This window comes from Cydia amplana, chromosome 14, assembly GCF_948474715.1.
Source record: "Cydia amplana chromosome 14, ilCydAmpl1.1, whole genome shotgun sequence".
In the NCBI taxonomy this organism is placed as follows: domain Eukaryota; kingdom Metazoa; phylum Arthropoda; class Insecta; order Lepidoptera; family Tortricidae; genus Cydia; species Cydia amplana.
Window position 1 is genome coordinate 14529961 of NC_086082.1, and position 18447 is coordinate 14548407.

Below are 18447 nucleotides of genomic sequence, written 5' to 3' on the forward strand. Positions count from 1 at the left end.
TTGGTACGAGCCGGGGTTTGAACCCGCGACCTCCGGATTGAAAGTCGCACGCTCTTACCGCTAGGCCACCAGTGCTTCTTGTAGTGAAGATAAAGTATCGTAAATAATTAGTTAATATCTGGGAGACTGAGCTTTGCTCGGAAAACATATAAAAACTCAAAAATTAGCGGTATCCCAGAGATAAGATACTAGATCTAGCTAGATCGATTTTTCGCCCCCGAAAACCCCCATATACATAGCAAATTTCACCGAAATCGTTAGAGCCGTTTCCGAGATCCCCGATATATATATATATATATATATATAGGTAAATAAATAAATAAATAAACAAGAATTACTCGTTTAAAGGTATAAGATAAACCTAGGAAATCATGAAAAAAGGAATTTTCTCAATTTCCACATTACTACGGTAAGGTGGGAGAATGAGATTGTATTTCTTAGTCCATAATTAGCAATAATACTCTTGATTAATACATGTTTAGGTAAATATATGCATTTGCATTGAATCCATGTACTTTGGTAATAAAAATACAAATGTATATACATATAGTCTAGCGTCCTATGTCTAAATCTAAAACTTGTAAACTTAGATACATTTTGTAGTGGTAACGGCCGTTTGAACTTGCTTACTACCGTATCAATAACAACAGAATTAAGAATACTTATATACCTACCTAAGTGTCGTAAAGTATGTGAATGACAAACAGGCGACGAGCTATGAATAACGAATGAAGACACAATTTTATAGAAAATATCGAATTCTCGTTAATATACCTTACGCACCGATTGACAAGCAAGCATTCCATCGTTTACTCACCACCGACTAACTTAATTAATTACTGAGCAGAGAAAAATAGCTTTAATTACGGGGACATAAAGCACCCGCTGACAGCACGATGCGTGTCAAGTGATATAAGCAGTTTTTATACGCATTGTGGTGTTGACACTCATTCTCTTCTGTTTATTGAATTTAATGAACATGTCATATCATCGTTGTTACTTTGTTCAAACATGGATCAGTCCTAATTGATTAGTTAAGTCTTTTTAGCAGCTTTTGTTTACAATAGTAACGTAATTAAATTACTAAAGAATAGTTTAAAGACTTTTAAAATTATTGATCGTGCACGCATGGTTGCGTCGGCGCAGGGTGCGTGCGCGCGACTTTCTCTCCCCTCCTAACGGGCGCCATGTTTCAGCTCGCCGCGGCTCGGCGTCCACAGACGAGGAGCGGCCGCGCGGGCTCAATCTCGTGAACAAGCAAGCCGTGCTTCCGTTCGTGCCGCCGGCCTTCCCCCACAACGCGCCTGACAGGCTGATTAAGCCCTCGGAGTACTTGAAAACAATCACGGCGCCGTGCAAGCGGGACGTCGCGGCGGCGGAGGTGCTGCCGCCGCCGCCGCCCGCGCTCAGCGACAGCGCGCCCCCTCCGCCACCCCCGCAACCCCCTATGACGGCCGCCCAACCGCTTGGAGTTATCAGCAGCGCCGAGCTATGCGCTGTCCGCTTACGCGCACCGGCTGCTAAAACGCTCTCCGCTCCGCCGCCCGCCCGCTCAGTCAGCCTACAATGCTTGCCGAGCGCAGCGGAGAACTACAAAAGCGCGAAAATAGACTTGATAGAAGAACTGAAAATGTCGAAGGATATCACTGGGATCAAGAAGATGAAGGTTGAGCGGGCTAGGAGGGAGAGTCTTCAGGATAAGGAAACGTTCACTGAGTTCACGAAGAGGTTTACGGCGGAGAACTTCGTCGACCAGGTGAGTGTTGAGTTTTCATTTTTAAGGTCGAGGTGATATTACTTTTCAAAATGAAAGTGATGGAGGAAATCATGGGAGAATGCACTATCTGTTTTCTATTTGCAAACTTTGATCTTTACGTGATCACAAAATAACTATCTTTGGAATGAACATGCAAGTTTTGATGACATTATGTACATATTTAGTTAGTTTATTTGCGCTTCTTTGAATTAGAAATTAGAAAAACGGATTTCTAAAGATGTTCATTCCAGGACCGTCTTTACTTAAACTGACAAACATAAGTACTCGTATCTCGTATTGTTTTAACCCCTTATTTCATGTCATAAAAAATATTTGTTTAAATTTGAACTTTAATATATAGAGTCGAAAATTATAAATGCCAAACATGGTTGCGTATGCGATAAAGGATTAAGTAGAAGTGGTCATGCTAATCAATTGCAAGTGGTAAATAACTCATGAAAGTCATGAATTATGCAAGTTTTCTAATGGAACTGTCGAACCTGCATAGTTTTTCTAATTTTTTTACAAAAACAATTTACAATAGTAAAACTTCAAGCATATTTAAAAGCCTTTTTAAGCTAATATTACAATGCGTGATTGCTAAATTGAAACACTTATCATTGATAAAAACATTTCATGTTTTGGATTCTTCTGTCTTTATTTATCACAGAAAGGGACGGCAAAAGGGTCAATAAAAAATCACCAACTAACAATAGTCGACCCTATCAAAGTTACTTCCAAAAACTCATCAGGTATAAAAGTGACCATTAAATATGGACGTCATGTCACAAGCTGTCAACAAAACGAGTCAAATTTTCCTCCATGCATCTTCGTCAATGCATTCCACCGCTTCCGTACACTAATAACCCACTGATCCATTTTCCCCCCTACCCATTTGCATCAGTTCCAAAAGAGCATAACTCACCATGAAACCCAGAGACACATACGTCCTTATTGAATTAAAGATAAGGCTTCACCAAATCCATATAGGCGTAAGACAATATGAAACTAAAACACATACAAGTCCTTATCAAAGTATATGACTAAGATTCAAATGACAAGAAGTAGATCTTATAGCGTTGTGATAAGGTTTAAAACGAAACAGTGAAACATACATGCATTTCGCGGATAGTCTATGACTAATGTATGTTTTACTGTTTCGTTTTAAACCTTATCACAACGCCATAAGATCTACTTCTTGTCATTTAAATCTTCTTTTGTAAGAAGAAATTGTCATGCTTAGGTAATTACTAATTATCTCAAAGTTAATTAATTGAGTACGTTGATCTCGGGTTTTGATTGGAGTATCTGAGGAAATGATCTTTCAGTTATTAATCGAGATTTATCATTATATATTATTATCTTTATGATTTGACTTTAAGTGGGCGTGAAGTGTATTTACACTTGGATACCATGGAATGTTTATAGGTAGTTTATTTATCTTTATACAAATCCATATAAACAAACGCATAACACAATACACAATTTACACACAATTACGATTTATACACAATGTAAAAAAATAATATGGCATTAGTACTTATCTTTTGTTGATCGTCGGATACATTTGTTGACAAACTTTTTGGAAAAACTTTTCGCAACTTGCATAACTGTAGGTATTTACGGGGCTTGTTCCTCTATAACAAATATACTCTCTCTATTACTCTATTGTCCCGAAAAGTGCTAAGTAGTATACTATCGAAGAAGCTCAGCTAGACTTTAACACCCAGTTTTAGAACGATCTTCATTAAATTTCCCGTTAATGAATACACATTTTTTGCCTTTGTTAAATAAAATATATTGTAGGTACATATATTATGTACCTATACCTCGGAGATACAGACTACACAACTTACATAATATATTTATCTACATTATACGACTCTTTAGTCTACATTTTAGGAGCATACGTCAATTTGCCAGATTTTTTACATTCTCCGTTACGACAGTCGAACGGGATTACCACGTTTGTCATTATGTTCATCGCGCTCACCAAACCACATATTCTCGCAATTGACCATTTAACCGTTAAAAAAAAATTTAAAACCACGTCTTATAATCAGTGATCGTTAATTTTCCAGCAATTTTGGTGCAGCATAGTAAAAATAAAGGATTTTCTTCAATTTTTTTTTCTAGGTAGAGGATTGGTTAAGGTTAATATTACTGTTATTAACCCTAATTATCTATTCCACCTAGAGTAGGGCATACCTACAGATGCTTTTAACCAACAATGCTGCACCAAAATTGCTAGAAAATTAACGATCACTGCTTAATTACTGTGCCTTCACTATATTTTGGCATCATAATGAAATAACTTATGCAAGGCGTAGGTATGCACTTGTATCGTAAAATAACGTAATCAACTTACGAAGGCCTCGGCAATTTCATGGTTGGACAGATCGTTGCAATAACTTATACACAATGTTTTTTATCTTTATAGTCGGCAATGCACTGGTATTGTTGTCAAACAAATTGACCAGGCGGTTATACTTGAAGTCGCGACAGGTGTATGGAGTCGCGCGCGAGAACGCAACTCATGCTAGGCCGTCAGATTTAAAGGGTAGCTAAAAAAAGTTTCAGGACAGAACGAAAGGCTTATATTGACTATCAACATTTGTATGTAATAAAAATGAAAAGCTGTCGTTTGACGCGCTAAAATTCGAAAACGGCTGGACCGATTTGGTTAATTTTGGTACTGAATTATTTGTAGAAATCCAGGGAAGGTTTGAACGGTGAGAAACATTTATTTAGTCGTATGGCATTAATAAAATTCATAGTCGCTTTACAAATTTACAAATTAATATCTAGGTTCTTCACCCAATGGGCTGCGAAAACATTGAAAAATGGTAAAAACGAACAATGTTTTTTTCCGATACAAACTGCTCCTACCAACCTACCTGTCAAACGTTTGATATTGGGCCTGTTGGTACGGTACACTCGAGTTCCTCAAATTGAAGAGGTAGGTAAAACATTTTGCAATATTTGTCAACAATAAGTTCGGCAAAAAAGCGCTTAATATGTATTGTATTGTATACAAATTGTTGCTGTACCTCCGAGGTATACGAATATACTTATATTTTACTTAACAAAAACAAAATATGTGTTCATGAATATTAACAGGAAATGCAATAGAGATCGGTTTAAAAATAGATGCCTATCTGCTGCGCTCCATGCTCAGTATTAGGTTCCGTAGTTACCCGTCCGTTTTTTCAAGATGTTTGTTTTCACAGTATTTGCCATTTTGGCGCCCCCCTACCATTGGCGCCTAGAGCGGCCGCTCCACTCGCTCTACCCTAGATCCGGCCCTGCCTATCTGAGCTTCTGTTGTTCTATTATAACACTTTTCAGGACTATAGGGCTGAAACGAAATTATTATTAGCGTGACGAGTTAAAATCTATGTAGCTGCCTAACCCTTTTTTGGCAATTGTGGTAGGAATTTGTTTCTACATACTTTTGATTGAAACTACCGCGAAGCCCGAACGTATAATTTATTTAACATTTAAATCAGGCAACCAAGTCTATATTACAAATACCTTACAGACTAACATAAGTGCATAGTATTTTACAAACTGAAAACTAAACACTATTTATGCGACAAAACGGCGCGGCGAAGCTCCGTTGCACCAGCTGCTCATTTTACATGGAAAGTTCATTATCGTGTTCGTTTCGTATTTACCTATTTAGACCACTTCTAATACGATACGATATTTTTCAAATCGTGATTAAAGATTATCATTAAAGTGTTAAGTGTTTCATCTTCATTCAATAGCCAGTAACCATTATCCTCTTTGAATAAGAACTACGTAATCGAAATCACGAAGCTAATTAATGGACAAAATTCAAAACTCGAACAATAACTTTATTGTTGCATTCTGCAAGCGAAATCTTCTTTTATGCATCATATCAATTGGGTCTAGATTTGAAAGGAACGTGGCAACGTTCACGCTTTCTACGAGGTTCTCTCGAGATTCACGACTTTTATTTACATTTATGTGTACTGGATTAATTCAATTAATTTAAAATAATGAGTCACACGAACCTACAGGCGTATTCTGATTTTAAGGTCATGAATGGGATCTGGATTAGTATGGATCTGATCTATCAGTGTCAAATCTACGTGTTGGATCTATATCCCCACGCAAGCCTATCAAAAGACCGGGATTATAGGGCCGTGAAAGCCAAGGAGATACAAATAATTAGGTACTTACCTATATCATGAGAAAATAAAAGATCGGATTTTTATCTTTAGCGATCGTAGTTAATATATTATTGTTAGATAACTCCGAGCTATTGATCTGGATATAATATTTATACCTACGCAACACAACAGGAAGTAATCATCAAGTAAACGTAATTATAGTTTGGGTGTCTCAGCGCTATTAATCTAGATTAATGTTAAAGAAGTTTCTTACATAAGTAATCGTGGGCTGATTTAGGCAGATTATTCGTGCGGACGTGCTTATTTCATTAACTGGTTTTGTATCAACAATATATTTTTTAGCAAGATTGTATGCACGGTTGCACGCTATTCAGATTATACTTAAGGTGTATAAAATACTCGGTACCTAGGGCGTTAATTTGGCCCTTGGAATATCTGGCCTTCAACTTACTTAGGGGTAGATGTATTTGAGCTAGGTTTAAACATATTTGAAATATAGTTAAAACGAAAAAAAAAAAACGAAAAAGATTTCATATACATGATCAGGGGCATTCGAGAAAAGTGTCGGGTATGTGATACTATTTTTTTACACTTCTGACAAAGCTAAAGAAGCCGATATTTGGCATGATAAAGTTTGATAACTTAGCTTTAAATTCAACGATATATAATACAGATTTCTGCAGGTTATCAACGGAGCTGCTATGCACACGTCACGTCCCTGACAAAGTAGACCTTTTTGTAAAATAGCTTAAACACATTCATTGCCACCCAGCTTAACAAGACATCCGCGCCGGGTCACAACAAATTCGTCATATAAAGCTGTAGTACCACGATCCCGACTCCGATCGTCCGGCCTGGAAACGAAATCACAAAATACCCGATGGCGGGTTTTCGGCACTCGATGTCTTAATAAATACGAATATTGTTCAATTAGGTCACAGTTGGTAACGTATTTCAAAGAATATGTAGGTAAGTACTAGGTACAATTTTATTATCATATCGAAATCATCAATAAACTTTCTATAAGTCTCACTCTTACGATAAGTATCCCCCAAAACTAATGATTCATTCCGTTTTATGCTAATATGCTTGCATAAAATAAACATGTCTCAAGTATATTTGAGCACGTGAAGCGTCGAAAACCGCTCTAGTGCGATTTCTACCGTTTTCCAACGCCACGCACTTTTACCGTAATCACGGCTTTCCAATGATACGCGGGCTAATTAGATCTTACATAATGCTTCATCAGTTCTTGCCAGATTTATACGTTTCCTTATTATGTCTAGGTGTTCCGTTTTTTTGGAGTCTGTATATCCGATTGCTGATACTACTCCGCGAGGCGCTTCCCATTAGCTCAAAGGAATGCGTTTTTGCACATATATGAAGTCAGTTCTTTAATTTTTATTGCTTTTAAAAGGTATGAAAAAGTACAATTTACGACTTTCCTATGAACCAGTGGTAGTTTTTGAGATGCATAATGTATGAATAAAACAAACGATTTCTCTGAAACTTACAGGTCAATTCGACCGTACACTGATATCAGAATTATATTCGAATCATGTTATTTTAGTTATTGTGCGACGTGCGTCTCGCCCGCGCTAATAGTCTGTGCAAAAAGAGAAGAGTCGTGGAATGTAGTGGGCCCAATACATTCCACGACTCTCCTCTTTCCGCACAGACTCCACATGTACGTATAAGTACGAGCGAAATGCACAACAACTGAATGACATCAGTTAGATGTCATTCTGATATAAATAGGTACATACGTTCGAATTGGCCTAGGTAGTAAATAATCTTCAATCATCGCTAACAATGTTTTGTAAAAATATTAGAGCGTGGCAGACGCTTTTGGCGCATTATTAATGCCGGGTGTAAAGCCTGGCAGACCCCATTGTGGTATTAAAAACCTATAAAGCTATTTTTTTTTATAGTTTGGTTAGCTTATCGTACGTGTGAGCTGAAAAAGCACCGTTATTCTGACACGTAATAATGTTGTTGCATCACACGCGATGCGCGGGCGCTGACCGTGACTGTAACGGGATTCTTATCCAATATTATTATTATGAGAAATATTCGTTTGCGATTTGCAAGTTTCTTTACTGTCAAGGTCGTGGATCCGTCACATTAAGGGCTCATTTGGACGGCGCGCGAACTCGCATGCGATTTTAGTTATACATTGCGGACCATTGAGGACTATAGTCTACTCGGAGGAATAATCCAATATGGAGTGGTGACACGCACTAATTTCTATGTGAAAAATTCTGCCGTTTTCGGCGCGGGGGGCGAGGAACGCACACAAATAATGTAAACACTACTGCATTTTTTGCATGCGTCGCTACACACGCACACGACAAAATTATCAAACACTAGCATAAACTATATTCACACAAATACAAGAACAAACACAGACAACCCTGTCCGTGAACGAGATGATGTCAGTTTTAAGTAAACGTAAAAGTGCGAGGGACTTGTCGATAATATTGTCGATATTTTATTGACTGAATTTTAACTGTCTGCTTTAGTCAATTATAACCATCAAAAACAGTACATGTGAAAACCGGCCAAGTGCGAGTCGGACTCGCGCACGGAGGGTTCCGCACCATCAACAAAAAATAGAGCAAAACAAGCAAAAAAACGGTCACCCATCCAAGTACTGACCCCGCCCGACGTTGCTTAACTTCAGTCAAAAATCACGCTTGTTGTATGGGAGCCCCACTTAAATCTTTATTTTATTCTGCTTTTAGTATTTGTTGTTATAGCGGCAACAGAAATACATCATCTGTGAAAATTTCAACTGTCTAGCTATCACGGTTCGTGAGATACAGCCTGGTGACAGACGGACGGACGGACGGACGGACAGCGGAGTCTTAGTAATAGGGTCCCGTTTTTACCCTTTTGGTACGGAACCCTAAAAAGGTGCAAGTCTCGCAACGCTTCTACTACAAAAAAGTTTTGAGATGTAATGCTAATGTGAAACCAAGTCGGTTATCATCGTAGTGTACCTTTACTTTACCTACTATTTGTAGGAACTGCAACAGTAACTTTGTAATAGCATATATTTATATGGAATTACAAACTTACTTATGCAGTTCTTAGAACTTTAAAACGTGACTGATATTGTAATATTTTTAGGTTTTCGATGGCTTGGTAAGCTGAAAACTACTATGTTTAGAATTTATTGCATCTTTTGGAAATCTATAAAAAATAAATCAAAATAACAATATATTTATAATGTTCATATAGATTTTATCGATATTGGTTTTTATGGTGTCCCATCGCTAACTATGGTAGAGTGATACCAGAGTAATAAATTAAAAGTGCCTATTTATGGAAAATGACGGCAGTAAATACCTTAAAATAAATAAAATACAATACAAATATTGGACATGTAAAATAAAAAATATACGATAGAAACTAAGAGAAAAATGAATTTTCAAACAGTAGTAGGGTAGGTGCGTTAGTTTTCGTCCACTTGAAGAAATTGAATATAAATCTACATTGCTGCAAAAATTTGGACTTAAAGCAATCCTTAATGTCGAGACAATATACGAGTATCTATCTACATAAAAAATGTATTTGGCAAGTAGCAAATTAAATATCAAATATGTTATTTGCTGATTAGCAAATAACATATTTGATATTTAATTTGCTATTTTTTATTTATTTTGTCATGTGGACGAAAACTAGAGACTAGAGCATGGACGGAAACTAGCACAATGACCAGATCGGTAATATCACGTTACTTATGATTTATACTATTTATTTCTTTGAATGGATTATGTTGATATAAAAATAAGGTGTTATAGAAAAATAATGTGTTATATAAATTATATAATAATAAGCAACGCAAATTAGAAGTTAGGTATACCTAATGAATATTTAGAGAGTCTTCTTTAAATATTACCCTAAATTAGATCTAGTACCATGAAGTGGTATCACTTTCAGACTGACAATGTTTTTTAGTTTTTTGCTAAATTAGTGCACTATTTGATAATATTTACATGTAATAGTACTTACATATGAAAAGAAACGTGTTCTTTAAGTACGCTAGATGTGTCCGATCGGTTTTTACAGGAGAAAACGCTACAATTCGGCATTTTCTGCTCCTAACATTCCACTTAGACTGACGTTTGCTGAATGGCGTATGACGTATGGCAACTAGTTTTATATAACCTCCTTGACCGGCGGCCGCCGTTTTTTGGCAGAGGGGAACGCCTGTTAATGGCGGTTCCTGTTGGTTTATTATTCCGAGATAGTCTAAGCTAAGAGCTAGGTAAATAGGTTTGCAATTTATAGAGCAACGAAATCCCTTTACTATCATTATATTATTAATTAATAAATCCGGGATTAATTAATCCGGGCGCCTGGCAGCTGTTCAGCGGTGGGTGTGAGAGTGGATTGTCAACAAAAAGGTTGTAAAATCAATTGAAGGTGTGGATTTATAGAGCTCTGAGTTTGGTGTGATATAATAGCTAATTAGCTATTATACCGCACCTTGAACGTCACCTGGCACTACTTTTCCCCCAATTAAAACGCCTGGCAATGTTATAAAATAATAATAATAATAATTTGAGCCTATATACGTCCCACTGCTGGGCACAGGCATCCTCTCATGCGCGAGAGGGCTTGGGCTAGTCCCCACTCTAGCCCAATGCGGATTGGGGACTTCACATACACCTTTGAATTTCTTCACAGATGTATGCAGGTTTCCTCACGATGTTTTGTTGAATGTTATGTTACATAATTATGTATTTAACACGAATATAACATTGCCAGGTGTTTTAATTGGGGGAAAAGTAGTGCCAGGTGACACAGTGCAAGTAGTTCAAGGTGCGGTAAAAAATGCCAAAGTCGTCTGGCACACTAACTAGAGGGATTTCGTTGCTCTATAAATTGCATACCTATTTCCGTAGCTCTCAGTCTATTACAACAATTAGTCGACCGATCAAATACCGCAATGGAATGAAACTCGCATGCGAGTTCTCGCACCGTCTAAATGAGCCCTTAGGTTTCTACAACCGTTGCAACGTGGTTGCAACAAATAGCATGCGATATTAGATAAGTGCGGCTAAGTATTTAGAAGCAACGATTTCAGCCGATCGTTTAACACATTCAGTGCCAGCGCGAGCTACGCGCTACGAGCGTAGCCGATAACACGGGAAAAACCGTATGTAGCGAAAAGCGCCTACGAACAGTGAACTCCCGTAGCGAGTCGCTGGCAGTTAATGTGTTAAATGCCGCAATATACTCGTAGTTATTGCAAATCGCAAGCGTTTGTCGGTGACGTTTGGAGAGGCCATAAGATATCAGGAATTGAAATTTAACGTACTAGCTACGAAATTTACCTACATATCACGACCACTTATTATTACCTTTATAATAAGAAATATCTTTTACAGTACATATGCCTACTTTACCGCTAGTGCGGTAATTACCACAATACGTGCTTTATATCGAAAAGTTAAAGGGCCAGATGTACCCTAAAACGTTGTACAATACACGTGCAAAAAAAGGTAATTCGCAACTCGTGTCGATTTAAAACACTCCCTTCGGTCATGTTTCAATTTATCGTCACTCGTTATGAATTTCCTATTTTTCGCACTTGTATCATAATTGTTCGCTATCACCTCGACCTATTTGACACTTGATTAAACCCTATTGTCATTATACATTATATTATTCTAAGATACTAGGGTTGATTCAATCACTGTATAATACTCTAATACCAAAATTCAAACCTAACTAACTTTACTAAATCGCTTAACGCTTAGCTATGTACAAATGCAAATTGAATCAACCCTAAGAACTGAAGCAATCAATTCGGCTGGTCGACGCAGGGTTGCCCCCAGGTGCCGGAGCGGGACGCTGCAGGGAACGTGATTCCGGCATGGAAGCGGCAGATGCTGGCGCGGAGAGCGGCGGAGAAGGCGAGGAGAGACTTGGAGAGGGAGTTGGCGGGTGAAGCGGAGAGGAGACGCGCGGCGGCGGTGCCGGCGTGGAAGCGGCAGTTGTTAGCTAGGAGAGAGGAAGCGGAGAACAGATTGAGGTAAGCGGCAGATAGTGAAGGCGAGGAGGTACTTGGAGAGAGCTGGCGGGTGAAGCGGAGAGGGGACGCGCGGCGGCGGTGCCGGCGTGGAAGCGGCAGTTGCTAGCTAGGAGAGAGGAAGCGGAGAATAGGTTGAGGTAAGCGGCAGATAGTGAAGACGAGGAGGTACTTGGAGAGAGAGCTGGCGGGTGAAGCGGAGAGGGGACGCGCGGCGGCGGTGCCGGCGTGGAAGCGGCAGCTGCTGGCTAGGAGGGAGGAAGCGGAGAATAGGTTGAGGTAAGCGGCAGATAGTGAAGGCGAGGAGGTACTTGGAGAGAGCTGGCGGGTGAAGCGGAGAGGGGACGCGCTGCGGCGGTGCCGGCGTGGAAGCGGCAGTTGCTAGCTAGGAGAGAGGAAGCGGAGAATAGGTTGAGGTAAGCGGCAGATAGTGAAGGCGAGGAGGTACTTGGAGAGAGAGCTGGCGGGTGAAGCGGAGAGGGGACGCGCGGCGGCGGTGCCGGCGTGGAAGCGGCAGCTGCTGGCTAGGAGGGAGGAAGCGGAGAATAGGTTGAGGTAAGCGGCAGATAGTGAAGGCGAGGAGGTACTTGGAGAGAGCTGGCGGGTGAAGCGGAGAGGGGACGCGCTGCGGCGGTGCCGGCGTGGAAGCGGCAGTTGCTAGCTAGGAGAGAGGAAGCGGAGAATAGGTTGAGGTAAGCGGCAGATAGTGAAGGCGAGGAGGTACTTGGAGAGAGAGCTGGCGGGTGAAGCGGAGAGGGGACGCGCGGCGGCGGTGCCGGCGTGGAAGCGGCAGCTGCTGGCTAGGAGGGAGGAAGCGGAGAACAGATTGAGGTAAGCGGCAGATAGTAGTAGTAGGCCGTGTTAGGGACAGCCCCAGCAGCCTTCTGAACACTGTTATTGACAATTTACAGTGTCCAATAGTGCTCAAATGGAACGATATGCACATGGACCATAATAGAGGTGCTGTTAGGCTAATTTAGTTATTTAAGTTATTTAAGAAATAGTTTTAGTTTAATTTAATTTGTAATGTATGGATCTTGTTATCTGAATTAAATATATATAAATAAATAAATAAGTAAAGGCGAGGAGGGAGTTGGAGAGGGCTGGCAGAAAAGGGGACGCGCGGCGGCGGTGCCGGCGTGGAAGCGGCAGCTGCTGGCTAGGAGAGAGGAAGCGGAGAATAGGTTGAGGTAAGCGGCAGATAGTAAAGGCGAGGAGGGAGTTGGAGAGGGCTGGCAGGAGAAGAGGAGGCGCGGCGGCGGTGCCAGCGTGGAAACGGCAGCTGCTGGCTAGGAGGGAGGAAGCGGAGAATAGATTGAGGTAAGCGGCAGATAGTAAAGGCGAGGAGGGAGTTGGACAGGGCTGGCAGGAGAAGAGAGGAGGCGCGGCGGCGGTGCCAGCGTGGAAACGGCAGCTGCTGGCTAGGAGGGAGGAAGCGGAGAACAGATTGAGGTAAGCGGCAGATAGTGACGCGGAAAGTTCAGAAGGCGAGAAGGGATTTAGAGAAGGTGCTTAAAGAAATTAAATAAGTAAAGAAAATAGACAAGTCTGGAGCTTCTCTGTAAGGGAATATGATCTTGATTACTCTACCTATTAGTAAATAATTTAAAAAAATAGTATGGCGCTATTTCTCGAAGTAGGTAGGTATTTAGTTCTCCGATTACTCATTACCATTCAAAACTTGTCAGATATCACGTGAAAACGACTTTAAATTATTATAATGGCATAACTATAATTCCTAAAAAATGCAGCTACATTAATCATATATTAGTAGATACCTACTATAATATACCTAAGCCAAGTTTGAAACCCATCATATTTCCAGGCAAAGCCTCTACACCCCGAAAGTGGAAGAAACCAACGGGACAAACGGCGAATGGCGCCCGTACCCCAACGGCACGCAGAGGGCCGTGTCCATCGACAACATCACGCTATGCTACGACACCCCCTCGCAGCCCATGCGGGCGCCATCGGAGGCCAAACTCTCTACTGAGCATTGTAATGGTGAGTACTGTATGTTGTACCCCAACAACATGCAGTGGGCCGTGTCCATCGACAACATCACGCTATGCTACGACCCTCTCAGCCCATGCGGGCGCCATCGGAGGCCAAACTCTCTACTGAGCATTGTAATGGTGAGTACTGTATGTCGTACCCCAACAACATGCAGTGGGCCGTGTCCATCGACAACATCACGCTATGCTACGACCCTCTCAGCCCATGCGGGCGCCGTCGGAGGCCAAACTCTCTACTGAGCATTGTAATAGTGAGTACTGTATGTTGTACCCCAACAGCATGCAGAGGGCCGTGTCCATCGACAACATCACGCTATGCTACGACCCCTCTCAGCCCATGCGGGCGCCGTCGGAGGCCAAACTCTCTACAGAGCATTGTAATAGTGAGTACTGTATGTTGTACCCCAACAACATGCAGTGGGCCGTGTCCCTGGCCATCGACAACATCACGCTATGCTACGACCCTCTCAGCCCATGCGGGCGCCGTCGGAGGCCAAACTCTCCACTGAGCATTGTAATGGTGAGTACTGTATGTCGTACCCCAACAGCATGCAGTGGGCCGTGTCCCCTGTCCATAGACAACATCTACTGAGCATTGTAATGGTGAGTACTGTATGTTGTACCCCAATAGCATGCAGAGGGCCGTGTCCATCGACAACATCACGCTATGCTACGACACCCCTTCGCAGCCCATGCGGGCGCCATCGGAGGCCAAACTCTCTACTGAGCATTGTAATGGTGAGTACTGTATGTCGTACCCCAACAACATGCAGTGGGCCGTGTCCATCGACAACATCACGCTATGCTACGACCCTCTCAGCCCATGCGGGCGCCGTCGGAGGCCAAACTCTCTACTGAGCATTGTAATAGTGAGTACTGTATGTTGTACCCCAACAACATGCAGTGGGCCGTGTCCATCGACAACATCACGCTATGCTACGACCCTCTCAGCCCATGCGGGCGCCGTCGGAGGCCAAACTCTCTACTGAGCATTGTAATAGTGAGTACTGTATGTTGTACCCCAACAGCATGCAGAGGGCCGTGTCCATCGACAACATCACGCTATGCTACGACCCTCTCAGCCCATGCGGGCGCCGTCGGAGGCCAAACTCTCCACTGAGCATTGTAATGGTGAGTACTGTATGTCGTACCGCAACAGCATGCAGTGGGCCGTGACCCCTGTCCATAGACAACATCTACTGAGCATTGTAATGGTGAGTACTGTATGTTGTACCCCAATAGCATGCAGAGGGCCGTGTCCATCGACAACATCACGCTATGCTACGACACCCCCTCGCAGCCTATGCGGGCGCCATCGAAGGCCAAACTCTCCACTGAGCATTGTAATGGTGAGTACTGTATGTTGTACCCCAACAGCATGCAGAGGGCCGTGTCCATCGACATTACGCTATGCTACGACACCCCCTCGCAGCCCATGCGTCGGAGGCCAAACTCTCCACTGAGCCTTGTAATGGTAAAGCCATTTATTTTTTACTCCGATGCACATCAGATTGCCCTTAACTTGTACCCAATCGGACTGCACTCTATATCTCTCGCGTCGAATGATAGTCCCAATGAGGTGCTGAGCATGTACATGAGCTGGGATGAGTTCACGAGGACACGCGAAAACTCACAAGTGTATGAGAAGTACTTGTCTGGCTACAGTTTTTATTGAAAATAATTAATTTCAATGAAAAATGTACTTGTGACAATCCTTGAAAGACAGAGTCCTAAGTTCTCAATTCTCATATACTCGTGAGTTTTCGCGTGTCCTCCTCCAAAACACATTTTTAATTAAATACACAAATGCCCGTTAGCGTCTCATTATGTACACGTTTATGAATGACTAATTCCAGTGAACCTCTTTTAGCAGTAAATTAAAACCTCTTTTCCAGGCCTCTCAAATGGTAAACACGAAGAAGAAGATGCAGACGCAAAGATCATCCCGTGGCGAGCGCAGCTGCGCAAGACTAACAGTAAGCTGAACCTGCTCGAATAGCTTAGTTAGGTTGTAAGGTTCCCATCTAGCTGGAAGACGCCCCAATATTTAGCCACTCGTATACTCGACAATTTTTTTGTCCACTCTATATTCATCAAAGATCATCCCGTGGCGAGCGCAGCTGCGCAAGACCAATAGCAAGCTGAATCTACTCGAATAGCTTAGTTAGGTTATAAGGTTCCCATCTAGCTGGAAGACGCCCCAATATTTAGCCACTCGTATACTCGACAATTTTTTGTCCACTCCATATTCATTAAAGATCATACCGTGGCGAGCGCAGCTACTCAAGACCAACAGCAAGCTGAACCTGCTCGAATAGCTTAGTTATAAGGTTCCCATCTAGCTGGAAGACGCCCCAATATTTAGCCACTCATATACTCGACAATTTTTTGTCCACTCCATATTCATCAAAGATCATACCGTGGCGAGCGCAGCTACGCAAGACCAACAGCAAGCTGAACCTGCTCGAATAGCTTTGTTAGGTTGTAAAGTTCCCATCTAGCTGGAAGACGCCCCAATATTTAGCCACTCATATGCTCGACAATTTGTTGGTCCACTCCATAATTTTTTGTATAATTACTTTATGGCACCTATTGGCGTAATCATTGGCCACATGATCTTTTAGATGAAGCTGAATCAGATTATTGTAGCGTCGGGTAGGATCAACGGGGAGGTTGATCCCAACTACTGACACAGGCCAGTCCTTTCAGACTTTCCCGCTTCTTTTCACGGGTCCGATTGTATGCCCTTTGGCTCTCCCGTGGGCGAAAAATAAGGACCCACGGGCTGTAGTTTGAAGACCACTGATATAGACGATGATGAAACACATATGAGATGAAAATAAAGATTAAGGCTACTACTAAAGCGAGTGCAAACAACTATCGCTGTTGCTACGAGTAGCAGATTGGGGCGGCCGAAGGCGTAACGTAGTTCTAAAACGGTGACTTTTATCGCACGGTTATCTAAATATCTATCGAATAGTGATAGAGCCCTGATAAAGGCAACCTAGCCACATTTTATTGACAATTTTTAACACCAGCAGCGGGCGCAGCATGGTTCCATTTTTATCGGCTGTCACTATATGCCCGTCACTTTCGCACTTACATTATATGCTTGTAAGAACGTGACAGGCATGGTGACAAACGATAAAAATGCGATCGTGCTACCGCCGCAGGCGTCTGATGGATGTGATAAAATAAACGTCAATTTAACACCAAGCGTTTGAAAGAAACATATACTGTTAATACTACACCGTCACGACAATTAGGTATATCATATCCATGCAAATCAACAATTTTGGAGACATCAAATATAAATCATAGAATAATTAAGGTTAGAGGGGTAAGATAAATTAAACATTTGTAGGGAATCATCATACTGTTTTTCTTGCCCCGAGCAAAATTAAACTATGTTAGAGCGGTTTCGCACTACGTCCGATCCGAACCCGTGAAAATATGGTCCGAAGTAGCCGTAGAACTATTTCTATGGTAATTTACGCACTAGATCCGATCTCCGTCATCCGATTTCGGAAAGAAATCAGACGGATCAAGTGCTTTGATTTTTACCATTTGAAGTCACGTTTGAAATTAAATTATTTTTTGTTTAAAGAATAAGTTATGAAAGTTTATATTGTCGATAAAGTGAATGGCTAGGTTTACTTTGTCCAGGCATAGCTTAGGTGAAAGGCCATAAAAGCATTGTATAGCCGGCACGAATAAGTACTTAAATAAGTTAAACAGCGGTCCAAATATATCCATTTCAAAATTTAATCCAAATTCTTTGCATGAAGAGTTTTGATTAAAACATCCTTTTGTCGATACTGATTATATATTTCAGAAGTTAATTACAAAAAATTTCGTTTATAGAAAATTATTTGTAAGTAATCATAGTTTATCTATTTAGTGAAGTATTATGCGATGTAAATAAATTCTTATAAGTACTGTTTAATTATACACTTTTATACTTTCACGAAATTTAAAAGTTTATATAGTTACTGGAAATATAATTTCTATGTGTAGGTATAGATGAGATATTGAAGATACCTGTTGAAAAGAAAAATTTAACTATTTTAATCCGTTTTTAAATTAAATATATTTGTAGACCAAAACAATATGAAATTATCGGCTTTAAATGTTAAGCGGAACCTAGGGTAGCCAAAATAACTTTTAAATTAAGAAAAAATATTTAATGAAACTATATTTCTAAGAGTTTTCTAAAATGCAAGTGATACCATGGTTGCAATATTAGATTAAGCTTAGTTCGAGGGCTTTGCTAACTTATGTCCGAGATAATATTACGTCTGTAACGTTTTGTGTAACTTGTATAAACGATTATGTTTTTTGTTAATAAAAATGCTGTTGCTTTATTTAGTATTGTTTTATTCGGTACTAACCTAACTTATTTTTAACCTCCAGCGTCCCACGGTCCTTATACTAGTAAGGGCATAGAGAAAAAAATACATAGATTGCTCACTC

General features: G+C 40.9%; 1 protein-coding gene across 1 annotated transcript in view; it reads left to right on the forward strand.

Annotated features, from left to right (window-relative positions):
* The window catches only part of LOC134654231 (espin), a 194352-nt gene extending 178338 nt beyond the window's left edge, over positions 1-16014 (forward strand). The window contains exons 12-15 of the mRNA XM_063509701.1: positions 1197-1756; positions 11754-11962; positions 13785-13963; positions 15870-16014. Coding sequence (XP_063365771.1) covers positions 1197-1756; positions 11754-11962; positions 13785-13963; positions 15870-15973 — 1052 coding nt within the window. The 3' untranslated portion in view covers positions 15974-16014. The remainder of the gene's footprint in view (positions 1-1196; positions 1757-11753; positions 11963-13784; positions 13964-15869) is intronic.
* The last annotated feature ends 2433 nt before the right edge of the window (positions 16015-18447 follow it).